At 42.6% G+C, this 14,978-nt stretch overlaps 1 protein-coding gene across 3 annotated transcripts in view; it reads right to left on the bottom strand.

Moving 5' to 3' along the window:
• Positions 1-14,978, bottom strand: part of AKAP6 (A-kinase anchoring protein 6) — a 487,918-nt gene that overhangs the window by 370,105 nt on the left and 102,835 nt on the right. For 2 of the 3 annotated variants that reach the window (XM_070427710.1, XM_070427731.1), the window contains exon 2: positions 4,200-4,557. In XM_070427710.1, coding sequence (XP_070283811.1) covers positions 4,200-4,523 — 324 coding nt within the window. In that variant the 5' untranslated portion in view covers positions 4,524-4,557. Of the gene's footprint in view, positions 1-4,199; positions 4,558-9,913; positions 9,990-14,978 lie in introns of those variants that run through there. The other variant, XM_070427721.1, reaches the window with a different exon arrangement.

Genomic DNA, 14,978 nt, shown 5'->3' with positions numbered 1-14,978 from the left:
GCGGCCATCTTGTGACCACATGGGGGTGGCCATCTTGTGCAAGGGCATGATGGTCAATTTGCATATTACCTCTTTATTATATAGGATCATTATATAGGACTAGAGGCCCGGTGCACAAAAATTTGTGCACTCGCGGGGTGGGGGGGGGGGGTCCCCCAGCCCGGCCTGTGCCCTCTCGCAGTCTGGGACCCCTCGGGAGATAACGACATGCTGGCTTAGGCCTGCTCCCGGGTGGCAGAGGGCAGCCCAATCCCTAGGTGCAGCCCCTGGTCAGGCTCAGAGCAGGGCCGATTGGGAAGTTGGGGCGCCACCCCGTCATGCACAGAGCAGGGTGAATTGGGAGGTTGCGATGCCACCCTCAGTCACGCTCAGGGTAGGGCCAATTGGGGGATTGGAGCACCGCCCCCTGTCACACTCAAGGCAGGGTCAATGGGGAGGTTGCGGCGCCACCCCCTGTCACGCACAGAGCAGGGCCAATCAGGGGGTTGGGGCGCTGCCCCCTGTCACTCACAGAGTAGGGCCCATCAGGGGGTTGGGGCGCTGCCCCCGTCACTCACAGAGTAGGGCCGATAGGGGAGTTGGGGAACCGCCCCCTGTCACACACAGAGCAGGGTGGATCAGGGGGTTTGGGGCGCTGCACCCTGTCACACTCAGGGCAGGGCCAATGGGGAGGTTATGGCTCTACCCTGTCACACACAGAGCAAGGCCCGTGGAGGGGGGTTGGGGCGCCACCCTCTATCACCCACAGAGCAGGGCCGATCAGGGGGTTGGGGCGCCACCACTGTCACACTCGGGGCAGGGCCAATGGAGAGGTTATGGCTCTACCCTGTCACACACAGAGCAGGGCCCGTGGGGGGGTGGGGGGGGGTTGGGACGCTGCACCCTGTCACACACAGAGCAGGGCCAATCAGGGGGTTGAGGAGCTCCCCCCTGTCAAACACAGAGCCGCAGGGCAATCAGGGGATTGGGGAGCTTCCCCCTATGAGGCACAGAGCAGGGCTGATCAGGGGGTTGGGGTGCCTTCCCCTGTCACACACAGAGCCGCAGGGCGATCAGGGGGTTTGGGCGCTGCCCCCTGTCACACTGATCCCGGTGCGGGAGCCTCGCTGTTCCGCTGATCCCGGTGCTGGGAGGCATATTATCCTTTTACTTTATAGAATAGAGGCCTGGTGCACGGGTAGGGGCTGGCTGGTTTGCCCTGAAGGGTGTCCTGGATCAGGGTGGGGGTCCCCACTGGGGTGCCTGGCCAGTCTGGGTGAGGGGCTGAGGGCTGTTTTCCGGAAGCAAGTGACTGACGCTTCCAACCACTCCTTGTTTTCTTCTTTTTTTTTTTATTCTGGGCCAGCTTTAGCTCTGAGGCCTTGCTGCTGAAAACATCGATACATTGTTTCAGTCCGGCTAGCTTTCAGTCCGGCTGGTTTCTCGGGTTTTGTTTAGCTTCTTATTTGCAACATAGTACATAGTTGCTTAGAGTTGCAGCTGAGAGGCCGGCAAGTGAGGCGGGGAACGTTGGAGTCCGCAGTCACTGGAGCAATCCTCATGCTCGCTTCAGTGCCTGGCTGCCGGCCGCCATCTTGGCTGACAGTTAATTTGCATATACTCACTGATTAGCCAATGAAAAGGGTAGCGGTCGTACGATAATTACCATGTTTCTCTTTTATTAATGTAGATTAGTAAATTGAGTAATTCACGAAGGCAGAGGGAGCCAAGTTGGGCCTGCCCCTCTGCTTTGCCTATGAACCAGGAGGTCACAATTTGATTCCCCTCCAGGGCACATGCCCAGGTTGCTCCTCAATCCCCAGTAGGGGGCATGCATGAGGCAGCTGATCAATCATTTTTCTTTCTCATCCATGTTTCTCTCTGTCTCTCCCTCTCCCTTCCTCTCTGAAATCAATAAAAATACTTTTTTTAAAAAATGCATCGCAGTGCTTATTTGGTTGAATAAGGAAATATCACACAAGGGGAAACGTGAAGCAGATTAGGAGGCCAAAACTAAACCCTAGTTTAGAGGTGGCCACAACTCAGTGGCCAGAGTTGATGACTTTGTACTCTATTATTACAGAATATTTGAGAACATTATAAGAGAAAGATGGTTGTAAAAATCACTTGATGAAATAAACATCAAAAAAAGTATTAATAGAAACTCTAGAATTAAATTAACATTAAATGATTTCAATTCATCCCTTTAAGTCATTGATTAACTACCACTATGTGATTGTTGTCTTGACTTCCTACATTGCTGGGGCTTTTTTCTCAGCAGAGGAGACAGACATACTGTGGGACAGAGCTGGATAGAGGCAGGTGTAAGATGCTTTCTACTGAGGCAGGAAGATGATAGGTAATTCCAATGTGAAAAGATAAGCAAATCACCTCAGAGGTGATTGCTCAAACACTGAACATAACCTTGGTTGATTTTACAAAGACTTTACATTCCTACTTGGAATAAAAGTTTTCATTTTCACTTCAGTGTTATTGAAGTAATTAAATGAAATAAATCGACACATTAATGTTTCTAGGAGCCCTTAACAGCATTTTTAGTGGAGTCTTTTAAAGAGATTTCCATTTTCTCCCCATTCTCCTTTATCATTTACCACTTTTTCTGTGTAAATCTGAAAGATTTTGGAGAGCAACAGTCAACTTTTCTTAAAAACCCAACCCTGTATTTACTTATGGGAGCTACATGGAAGGGTAGCATTAGAGGAAACAGAGGAGAGGGGTGAAGTGGAGCCCCTGACCTCCATTTCACTCCACCCCACATTGCCGCAGAGCTGCCCCTTTAACTAAAGGAGCTGTGTTCCCGGGCTGAGACACATTCTTCCCTGCTGCCAGAGCAGGAAACCAGCCAGGCCTGCATTCCATTGAAGCTGGTTCCTAGCCATTTCTGTTACCCTTTAGTGCTGTCTCTTTTTCAAGAACCGGTGAGAGCCCAGTCAGCTTGGCATTCTGGCTTTTTTGTTTTCTCTTTCTCCTCAACCCCTCTTTTCCTCTCTTGGACACTCTTTCCTGTGGCAGCGGGGTCCCGAATCCCCTGAACCAGCCTGAGAAAGCGGAGCCAGCTCTGCTTGCTTTCTCTTAACTGCGCATCTTTCCTCTCACCCTGATGGCTGCACAAGACATTTGAGTGTTAAGAGTCAAGAATCTGTTTGGTCTTTGGTTTTCTCTTTTAAATACATTTTTATTGATTTCAGAGAGGAAAGGAGAGGGAAAGAGAGAGAGAAACATCAATGATGAGAGAGAATCTCTGATCTGCTGCCTCCTGCATGCCCCACACTGGGGATCGAGCCCACAACCCAGGCATGTGCCCTGACTGGGAACTGAACTGTGGCCTCCTCGTTCATAGGTCAAGGCTCAACCACCGAGCCATGCTGGCCAGCTGGTCTTTGATTTCAAAATTATTTAGGATTAACTGTCTTAAGTAAAAGAATTCTCCTTAAGATCTCATGTAACTGACTAGAAATGCACATTGGGGTTTGGGTCCATTGTCCTGATTAGTTATAAACCTGCCTTGCTTTGCTAGTCATTGACCTGAACATGCATTTTTCTCAGGGACCTGGAATAGAGGAATGGCTATGGCAGGGCAAGACTCACTGTATTTTGGGGTTCCTAGGTCAAAATCTCTATTATAGCACTCTTTACTCGCACCTGCATTTCATTATTATCACCAGTCAGGCTTGCTAAGGCCTCTAAAAGCCCCAGACATTTTTCAATGTCTGAACTTTAGATTAGTTGTTAAAAAGGAACTTTTGCCCTACACGATGAACTGTGCCTGGATGAAATGACTCATTCCAAAAAGAGAGCAATGCCCTTCCCTATGGCGCCAGGACCCACTGTGCGCCACAGCGGTAGCATCCCTCCAACAGGAGATAATCACAGACACATACATACTCACAGCCACAGCTCAGTTTGAGGTTTTACCTATGAGTCTATTTATTAAAACTTTTGTAATACTTTATTCTGCCCACTTTTCTGCATTATCCCCTACGGCCAGTTTTATTCTAGACACTCAGCCCATGAAGTCAAATCAGGAGAGAGTTCTGTCCATGTTCATCTACAAAGATAATGTTTTCACACCGGTTATTGGTTATTCTAGTTTCTTTCTGAGACTTTTCTCACTGATAATGACAGAACTCGGGCTCTATGTGCCACAGCCTTTTCAGTCTTCCGTCTGGAACGGACCTGAGCCCAGAAACCTTCCTTACCTTTAGTTGAACTAGATGCACATCCACATGCTTGCTGTCTGAATCCTGCTGGACTGAGTGGGTTAGGTCCCGGACTCTCTCGGAGGTCATCCGGAGCCAGGTCTCAATTTCAGGTAAGTGAAGGACAATCTTCCAGTCGGCCCCTGTATGCAATGGGGGTGGCTTTTCATACTGCTGGTCAGAATCCATATCCTTCACCGCCTCTTCTCCCTCGCCCTGCTCCACGGTGGGTGTCAAGTTGATGGCCATGGGTGAAGCGTCAGTAGCCATGGGATCCAGGTCCTGTGACCTCAGGGGGGAAAGTGTCACACTCATGGTTAACATGGAGAAGTCTAAGCCTTACTTCTTTCCAAAACAGCTGAAAGGCAAGAGGAAAGAAGAAAGCAAGAGTCAGACAAGATTGCCAAATAAAGAAATGATACTTCACAGAAGAAACAGGATTTCTAAATTAAGCCAGATTTCTAAATTAAGAAACCATAGCTCGTAGCAAAAACAGAAAGAGGTGTTTTGAGTTTCTACATAGTAGCCCCAAGACCCAGCATGTAATAGGAACACAAAACCATGTGGTATTGCCTACCCCAACATCGATTCTCTCCTCACTCCTTAGTAACAACATCCTGATTTTCAGCTGTGCCTATTCCTGCCAAGAATTTAAAAGTGCATTCCCTATCTCCATCATAGCTAGGTGTGGCCAAGTGGCTAAGTTTTGACCAATGAGATGGAAGTAGAACTCCTGTGTGGAAAGTGTTGGAAAGCTGCTTAAAGGGAGCTGACTCAATTAGGAGGGGCCCCCTTTTTGCCCTTCTGCTTTCCCCCTTCTCCTAGCCTGTAACGTGGACTTCCAGTTGCCGTCTCAGCCCAGAAGATGCCTCTGAGTATGTCAGACAGAGGATGGTAGAGCAAAGTGGTAGGAACATGGATCCCACACGATAACGAGCAACTACTGGACTGCTGCCCTGGACTTCTTTTATTTTGAGAAAGACAAACTTCTGTCTTGTTTAAGCCACACGAGTGTTTGGGGCTTCTCTACAAGCATCCAAGCATCATTTTGATTACTGAAACCAATATATTCAATACATGGATAACAAGAGAGGGAACATGTTTGAGTTGGTGAAAACAGTGTGCTGAATTCAGGGAAGGCTGCTCCTTTCTATGATTTGTTAGATAAATAAATATCATGTAGTAATTCCAAACCTTTACTTTCCTGAAAAGTATAAATCATGGCCTATATAGAATATATCTATAATTAATTAACTCTCAACCTAAATGAAATTAGTATTTGGTCATGCTGAAATTTTGAGACTCTGGAATTTCAAGAGTAATAAATTGCTCTTAAACACATAACATTAAAATGTTAATCAAATACATGAAAAATAATATAAGTGTAGGTCATAATAAGGTAAGGTTACTTTTTAAGATAAAGTTGATAAGATAAATTATCTAGCTATGTAAAAGATAAATTACCAGTGTACTATAAAATAACTTTTTGGCCTTGTACACTGAACATTTTAAATAGACATTATTTTTAATTTCAGGAGTTTCTTTTACTCAAGACAATGGGTTTTATATACTTTTAAAAGACTTTTTCTGGTTCTATACATTCAAGTCACTTTATAGCTCCTTTCATCTAAGATGAAATATAAAATTAAATGTGATTATTAGAAAGTAGCCCATATGTCTTTAGATTCTGAATATTCACTTAGTATCAACAAAAAATTCTTTTTTTTTTTTAATATATTTTTTATTGATTTTTTTTTTTTACAGAGAGGATAGAGAGTTAGAAACATCGATGAGAGAGAAACATCGATCAGCTGCCTCCTGCACGCCCCCCAGTGGGGATGTGCCCGCAACCAAGGTACATGCCCTTGACCGGAATTGAACCCGGGACCCTTGAGTCCGCAGGCCGACGCTCTATCCACTGAGCCAAACCGGTTCTGGCAACAAAAAATTCTTTAACGGCTCTGGCTGGTGTGGCTCAGTTGGTTGGGCATTGTCCTGGGCATGAAGGGGTTGCCGGTTCAATTCTGGGTGAGGGCACATTCCCAGGTTGCAGACTCGATCCCGGGTAAGCGGATAAATGTTTTTCTCACATCAATGTTTCTCTCTCACACACACACACACTTTTACTCTCTCTCTCCCCCACTCCCTTCCTCTCTATTTAAAAATCAACAAACATCCTTTGTAAAATATTTTACCTACAAAAATGGGAGAAGGAGGTCAAGAAAGATCCCAATTTGACTAGGAACATGTAATTTTCCATACAGGAATGGGCACAGGTAATTAAAAGACTTGTTGAATTAACAAAAGCCTTAAAAATAAGTTACTCCTGCCCTGGCCAGTGTGGCTCAGTTGGTTGATCATCATCCTGTGCACCAGAAGGATGCTGGTTCGATTCCCAGTCAGGGCACATACCCCCATGATCAAACCTGGGTTGCAGGTTTGATCATGGGGGTATGCAGGAAGCATCCAATTGATGTTTCTCTCTCACATAGATGTTTCTCTCTCTAAAATCAATAAAAAATATTTTTAAAATAAACAAAATAAAAAATAAGTTATTCCTATGACATGTTTCCGAAACCTTCCAATGCTACACCATGCTGCCCCTACCCAACTTATTGAGCATCATATTTTTAAGTTAAATGATAAGGAGGTTCACAGATAAATTTTTGAAAGCAAAGTTATTTGCTAAAGATAAAATATTATGTCATAAAATAGGTTTATCGCTTTGGTACCTGCTGCCTTTGAGAATGGTACCTGCCTTTTAGGCTTCAATTCAACAGCTTCCTCTGCCTGAGTATAAGAGGAAGAATCTACACCCTGCATTTTTAAGTGCCTTTCTAAAATAACAATACTACTATACCTATTTTTAATTAGAAGATGTCAAAATTTCACTGGGAGGGACAAAACTTCAGGAAGAATAAGCTACCACACTACTTCTTATAAAACTATACCCTAGCCAAAACCGGTTTGGCTCAGTGGATAGAGCGTCGGCCTGCGGACTGAGGGGTCCCAGGTTCGATTCCGGTCAAGGGCATGTACCTGGGTTGCGGGCACATCCCCAGTAGGAGATGTGCAGGAGGCAGCTGATCGATGTTTCTCTCTCATCGATGTTTCTAACTGTCTATCTCTCTCCCTTCCTCTCTGTAAAAAATCAATAAAGTATATTTAAAAAAAAAAAAAAAAAAAAAAAAAAAAAAAAACTATACCCTAGCCCAGTAATGGCGAACCTATGACATGCGTGTCAGAGGTGACACGCGAACTCATTTTTTTGGTTGATTTTTCTTTGTTAAATGGCATTTAAATATATAAAATAAATATCAAAAATATAAGTCTTTGTTTTACTATGGTTGCAAATATCAAAAAATTTCCATATGTGACATGGCACCAGAGTTAAGTTAGGGTTTTTCAAAATGCTTACACGCCAAGCTCAAAAGGTTCGCCATCACTGCCCTAGCCTAAGACAGATTCTGATTCCCAAAAGCAATTTTTAATTTTTAATCAATTCCTGCCCTCTGGGGGATCTGCTTAGAATCACAATCCCAGAGAAAGAACCTGATACACAAAGGTTAATAAAGGTTTCTAGTGCAAGGTCACAGAACTGGGGGTAAGTAGCGGGGACACTGGTGTCACAGTGGTTCCCTTTTCTAAGAAACCAGACTCATCCAAACAAGAAAACTAAATGGCAGGGCGGTGTACAATGAACTCTTTAAGTTACTCCCACACCCACTAGCCCCTAGACGCCTTCCCAAGAGCCCTGCATAGCTGATAAATGATGCCTGGTCACTGTGTTTTCTCTGAAACTCCTAAATCAACGCTGTGCCTTCTCTGGAATATACATCATACTGTAAACTAAAGAACATGACAAAGAATTGGCTCAGTGCAATTTATGTCCCAACATACATTTCTATAAATACCATCAGGCTGTGCACCAAGCAAGCACAGTGCAGTTTTGTGTGATTTAGGGTAAGATGCTCCACATTTCTGGGTCCCAGTTTCCTTGTTTATAAAATGACAAACTTGGCCTCCATGATCTGTAAGATCCCATCTGTCACTAAAAATCTGTGATTACCTATTCATCCAGAAATAACAAAACTACTAGAAGTATCCTGCCTGTACTGAGAGCTGTGTAGCTACTAAGCAATGGCCTTCCATTTTACCAAAGCACACAAACAGCATCAATAGAATTGTCCTACTTAGTGGGAAGAAAGAAATTATCACCGTGCAAACACATTTTGTAAATCATTATTTACACGTTATGTGTTGCTAATTCTTTCCGGAGGAGCAAATATGGGAGATTATCCCCTCTGAGAGCTTACAATTTAAGACTGACAACACAAACAGATGTGGTTATATAGATAACAATAAAAAATAATGTTAAATAAAACCATAGCTGTGCGCATCACAAATGAGTAAATGACAAATAAACCTTACATTCAAGCTGCCAAAACAAAATTTTCCTGCATTAAAAAATTTCAACCTGAATGTCATGTTTCTATATTTAACTCATCAAACTGTAAACAAGAAAATCTCCTTAACCCAGAGAAGTAAAGCACTTTACTCAAGTTTTATTTTAACTTCTGTCTACTTACTTTCCATAACATATAACTTTGCCACTGAAAAAGAAATACCATATGTGTCATAATAGCATAGCAAACCTGGGAAGTGGCATAAATTTGATTAGCTACCAATTTTCATGGAAAATAATTACTATAAAAATTTAATTATTAATTCTAGTAGTTCACATTTAAATGACCACCCTCAGGTAAACAAACTTTATTTCTGATTTTTACAAAGTCACATCTGATTTAAAAGATAAAGTTTATAATTTAAAGGAAAGCTGTTTCACATTTTGAAGACTTATAGTAATATCTTTGTGTATATTTTCCCTGCCCTTCTCATAACTATTCAAGCTTGCTTTCCTATCAAATTAATTCTCCCAATTGAATGCAAATAAATAGTAGGAAATTCAGCACAAGTCTATGTGTTCTTCTAAGTACTATACATTTTGTATTCTTCCTTTACCAGGCATCTTGCAATAAGATTCCTTGCTAGTCACCGAGAAATTTAAAAAGAAGAAAAGGTCAGTAGACAACAACTCCTGAAAGTGCAAATGAAAGCACTGATTCTAGTGCTTACAGGGACCCACCCAGTTACAACTCTGACTCCAGAGCCATGAGAGGACAGATCAACCAGCACCCGTGACCTCTGCCCCCCTCATCAAACGCTTATCTGTGGCCACCTTTCCAGCATTAGAGATAATACCACCTTCATCCCAGCTACTGTTAAAAATAACATAGATCAGATTCTTCCCTTTCTACAAATCCAAAGAAGATTCAACATTTAAAGTGTAAAAGCTGAAAGCAGTAAAGATTTTAAAGAGTATTATTTTGTTTTACTCTATGGAAAAGATTTTCCAATCACACTCTATTATCTTATAGAAACAGAAGAAACATACCATGGATTGCTTCCTAACAAGGACTGGTTCTGCTAGCTCCCTGACAGTCCACAGGTGGTAAGTCGAAACCTGACATTAGCAGAATACATTCTATTTGAATACAACATGTTTAAATCAGGAGAATGTTCCTCTACCAAACTAGCAGGCAGAAACTGCAGCTACACAGCCATCAGAGCTGCCCACCCTTTCTCCCTTCTCTTGTGGTTTTCTCTCTTAAATAAAAGAACAGGAAAGCCGGGAATCTGCCGACTGTACTCACTGTAAATGCTTTTGTCCCTAAAAGTCCTTCAGGATTAAACGCCTGGCTCCTCCTTCTCTCCCCCCTCCGGTTCTCCTCTCGTGGCCAAACAAGCTAGAGACCAGCGCAGGTCTGTAGGGCAGCAGCTTCAAACACCCTCAGTGGCCTAAATCGCTTACAAAGAGAGGGCTGCTATGCTGTCCCTTTTTGGAAGCGAATGTATAAGCTCCAGGCCTGTGCAGTTACAGCCAGGCTTTTGTGAACAAGCAGTGATAAGTGAGCCGAGGAAAAGGAGACAGTTGCCAAAACAAGGATCACTACGGAAAAGAATGGGTGGACGGAGCACATCCAGTCACTGTTTAGAACAGTGGTTCTCAACCTTCCTAATGCCGCGACCCTTTAATACAGTTCCTCATGTTGTGGTGACCCCCAACCATAAAATTATTTTTGTTGCTACTTCATAACTGTAATTTTGCTACTGTTATGAATCGTAATGTAAATATCTGATATGCAGGATGTATTTGCATTGTTACAAATTGAACATAATTAAAGCATAGTGATTACTCACAAAAACAATATGTAATTATATATGTGTTTTCCGATGGTCTTAGGCGACCCCTGTGAAAGGGTCATTCAACCCCCAAAGGGGTCGCGATCCACAGGTTGAGAACCGCTGGTTTAGAAGAATCAAGACTGTATACCCCAAAAACTGAACAATCCTAACACAGGATAAGTAACTCTGGATATAAATTAATAGTACTATATTAACATAGCCAGCTGACAAAGCCAATCAGCGTTAAACAGCTTCAAGCTCTCTCTCTTTACTTGAGAAGAAATTGTTCTTGCCAAGCAAGAACATCATAGTGTGTATAGTTTGAGAGGCAGTCTTATCAATAAGCAAATCAAACCCAAGCCTACATGTAGTCTTTCCATGCTCTGCTTACTTCTTCGAAAGCAAGTGAGAAATGAAAGCATAATTCTAGCCAAAATGAACAAACCTGCTTTCTATAAAGCACATGTTGTAAAACCGAGGTGGAGAGAATTGTTAGGCATCACTAAGTCTCCATTTTTCTCCCTCTTCATTTTTTCTTTTCTATGCTCGTAATCATACTTCACAGAAGCTATTCATAGAGACACTGAATTTTGAAAGAAAAGAAGAGTTACACTGGAATGTTTTTGTTTTTTTTGTCTGAGGTTAGTGCTCATGTTGACTGCAATAAGGAAAAAGAAATGAGCTTGAGACATGCATCCTGTACCTGATTCCAGGAGTCTAGAATCAGGCTCTGCGAAGATAACACAAAAACACATTCAGTAAATCACTTAATTAAATGTCCTGGTTTACCTAGATGAATGAGGCCCTAATTCATCACCTAATTTTATGTTTTACTGTATACCTACCTTCCTGGTCTCTTGTAAGGCTGAGAGTTAGGAAATTTTAAGCTCTTAAAGAAGAGGGCCAAAGACCTCCTGCCAGATATTAAGTTAAATTTGTACTTAGGGGGTAAAAAGGAGAGTGGCTTTTGTAAGATGCTCCTAAAGAAGTTTGCACAAACACAGTCTGTTTCCTCCTTCTCCTTGGCCCTCGTCTCCTCCCCACCCCACACCCTCTAGAACTCAGCTGTAGTAACACGGGCTAGAGAGATCCCTTGAGGAAACCCCCGATCAGTCTCACTTTCTAATCCTCCCACATAACAGGACAGCCTGCAAGAGGATATCAGTGAGAAGGACTTTAAGCTCTAAGTGAGAGGAGGCAGCATGAAAATAGTGAACAGTGGGGCCCAGACATTTCTCAATTTAAAAGATCTTTTCAGTGATATCACTGATGTTACCTTTCTCTCATTTCTCTCCCTTTCCCCCTTTAATGTCTTTTGTGTGTGCTGTGCCCCCAGGTGGGTGCTGACCACATCCTCCTAATCACACAAAGCCCAGGACTTTCTCCCAGGTCCCCCTCAATCACCACTAATTTCATGCCCAGAGCACAGAGTCTTCTGTCAGCCATAACACACTTCATCAATCATCTTCCTTGCTTAAACCCTCCACCTACCCCCGTGCCCCCAACCCACCACCCCAATTATTCAGGTCCTTCTCCTGTGGCAGGGACCCCCAGGTTGACTCAGTGAGTCATCGTACCGTCTGTGTTTTCTTTCCCTCATTACAGCAGCCAGTTCCTGTCACTCAGATTCATTTGGCTGCATCAGTCAGTCAGCTGCGAACAGTGCCCATGGTCATGAGTATGTGGACCTGGACTCAGTGAACACTAATGAGTGTTCCTATTTCTCACCCCCACCCCAACTTGCTAACAATCACCTTTGAGCATTAGGCAGCCTCTTGAGAAGAAATGGGTCTGTAAAACTCTAAAACATAGTAGATGCAGTGGTTGCTTTTGTCAATGCTATTAACACAAATTTAAAACACACATATGTGTGGGAACCTCACATAAATGAGAGAGTCAGAGACCCCCAACCTCTGGAGAAGAGATAGGCTGGAGGTTCAATCAATTGGCAGTGGCCAATGATCTAATCAATCATGCCTATGTAATAAAGCCTTCATAAAAACTCAAAGCACAGGGTTCAGAGAGCCTCCTGGCTGGTGAACAAAAATGCATCCACATGCTGGGAGGTGGTACACCCCAAACTCCATGGGAATGGAAGTCCTGTGCTCAGGACCCTTCCAGGCCTCACCAGATGTATCTCTTCAGATGGATGTTCATTTGTACCCTAATATTCTTTGTAATAAGTGGTGGTCTAGTGAGTAAACTGTTTTTCTGCCTTCTGTGAGTGGTTCTACAAATTAATCCAAGCTGAGGAGGGGTCGTGGGAACCTGAGGAGGGTCCAATTTGCAGCCAGTCAGTCAATCAGACCCATGGGTAACCATGTGGACTGGCCGTTGGCATCTGAAGTAAAATGAGGGAGGGAGACAGTCTTGTGTGACTAAGCACTTAAACTGGGGGATTTGACACTGTCTTCAGGTAGATAGTGTCAGAATTGAGTTAAATTATAGGACAACCATCCACTATCAGAGAGTTGTGGGGAAAACTACCACCCACTTGGCGATCTGAAGTGCCAGAGGTGTAGTATTGAGAGCAAAGGAGACACAGAGGAGTGTCTTTTTCCAAAATGGCAACACTGGATGCTAGAGAACAATTGTATCCTTTAGGAAGGAAAAAGAAACCTAGCATAGAATTGTATACCAAGAATAATACAGAATTACTAGAGGCCTGGTGCACGACATTCGTGCACTGGGGGGGAAGGGCCCCTCAGCCCAGCCTGTGCCCTCTTGCAGTTTGGGAGCCCTCAGGGGATGTCCAACTGCCACAGAGGTGGGAGAGTGCTCGCCAGCCATCAGCCCGGCTTGTGTCTGAGCGGCGCTCCCCCAGTGAGAGCGCACTGACCACCAGGGGGCAGCTCCTGCATTGAGCACCTGCCCCCTGGTGGTCAGTGTGCGTCATAGTGACCGGTCATTCTGCTATTTGATCAATTTGCATATTACCCTTTTATTATATAGGATAATCAAATGTTAGGACAGAATAAAAGTGTTTTCAGATATTTAAGCTCACAAAAAGAAAAATCACACACACTTTTTCATGAGATAACAGAATCTCTCTAGATACTCTCCCAAAAAAAGAGAAAGAGACATTGAGAGAGAGAGAGAGAGAGAGAGAAGAAAAAGAAAGACATGGTATGTAGAAAGCAGAAGACCTAACACCCCAGGGTGATAAAAAAGGGGAAACTCACCCAGAGTAAGTAGAAGGAAGGAAAAAATAAAGATCAGAGTGGAAATAAATGACATAGAGATAAAAAAAAATTTACAAAAGATCAATAGAACCAAGAGCTAGATCTTTGAAAGGATTAACAAGATTGATGAGCCTCTAGCCAGGCTCACCATGAAACAAAGAAAGAGGACCCAAGTAAACAAAATCAGAAATGAAAGAGGTGAAGTAATTAAAAAATACTATGAACAACTCTACTCCAACAAACTGGACAACTGAGATGAAATGGACATATCCCTAGAAAAATACAATTTTCCAAAACTCAATCAGGAAGAATCAGAAAATCTGAATAGGCCAATAACTACCAATTAAATTGAAGCAGTAATAAAAAAAAAAAAACTTTCAGCAAACAAAAGCCCTGGTCTGAACCGCTTCACAGGAGAGTTTTACCAAACATCCAAAGAAGAACTAACACCAATCCCCCTCAGACTATTCCAAAAAATTCAAGAGGAAGGAACACTTTCAAGCTTTTTCTATGAAGCCAGCATTACCCTAATCCCAAAATCAGATAAAGACATTATAAAAAAAGAGAATTATAGGCCAATATCCCTCATGACATAGATGCTAAAATCCTCAACAAAATATTAACAAATCTCATTCAGCAATACATCAAAAAGATCATACACCATGACCAAGTGGGATTTATTCTGGGGATGCAAGGATGATACAATAGCCACAAATCAATAAATGTGATACATCACATAAACAAACTGAAAGACAAAAACCACATGATCATATCAATTGATGCAGAAAAATTATTTGACAAAATCCACCACCCTTTTTTGATAAAAACTCTCAGCAACATGGGAATAGAGGGGTCATACATCAACATAATAAAAGTCTTGTATGACAAACCTATACCCAACATCATACTCAATGGGAAAATACTAAAACCATTTCCCCTAAGAACAGAAACAAGGCAGGGATGCTCACTTTCACCACTCCTATTCGACATAGTATTGGAAGTGCCAGCCATAGCAATCAGACAATAAGAAGAAATAAAAAGTATCCAAATTGGAAAAAAATCAGTGAAACTGTCATTATTTCCAGATGATATGATATTGCACATAGAAAACCCTAAAGACTCCATCAAAAAACTACTGGATATAATAAATGAATTTGGCAATGTAGCAGGGTACAAAATTAACACCCAGAAGTCTAGGTTGTTTTTATACACCAATAATGAACTCACAGAAAGAGAAATTTAAAAAACAACCCCATTTACCATTGCAACAAAAAAAATTAAGATACCTAGGAAAAAAATTTAACTAAGGAGGCAAAATACTGTACTCAGAAAACTACAGGATATTTTAAAA

The sequence above is a fragment of the Myotis yumanensis genome, unplaced genomic scaffold (assembly GCF_028538775.1).
Source record: "Myotis yumanensis isolate MYYU_CA2020_CCGP unplaced genomic scaffold, mMyoYum1.0.hap1 SCAF_1, whole genome shotgun sequence".
Taxonomy (NCBI): Eukaryota; Metazoa; Chordata; class Mammalia; order Chiroptera; family Vespertilionidae; genus Myotis; species Myotis yumanensis.
This window is presented reverse-complemented; position numbering and strand designations above follow the sequence as displayed.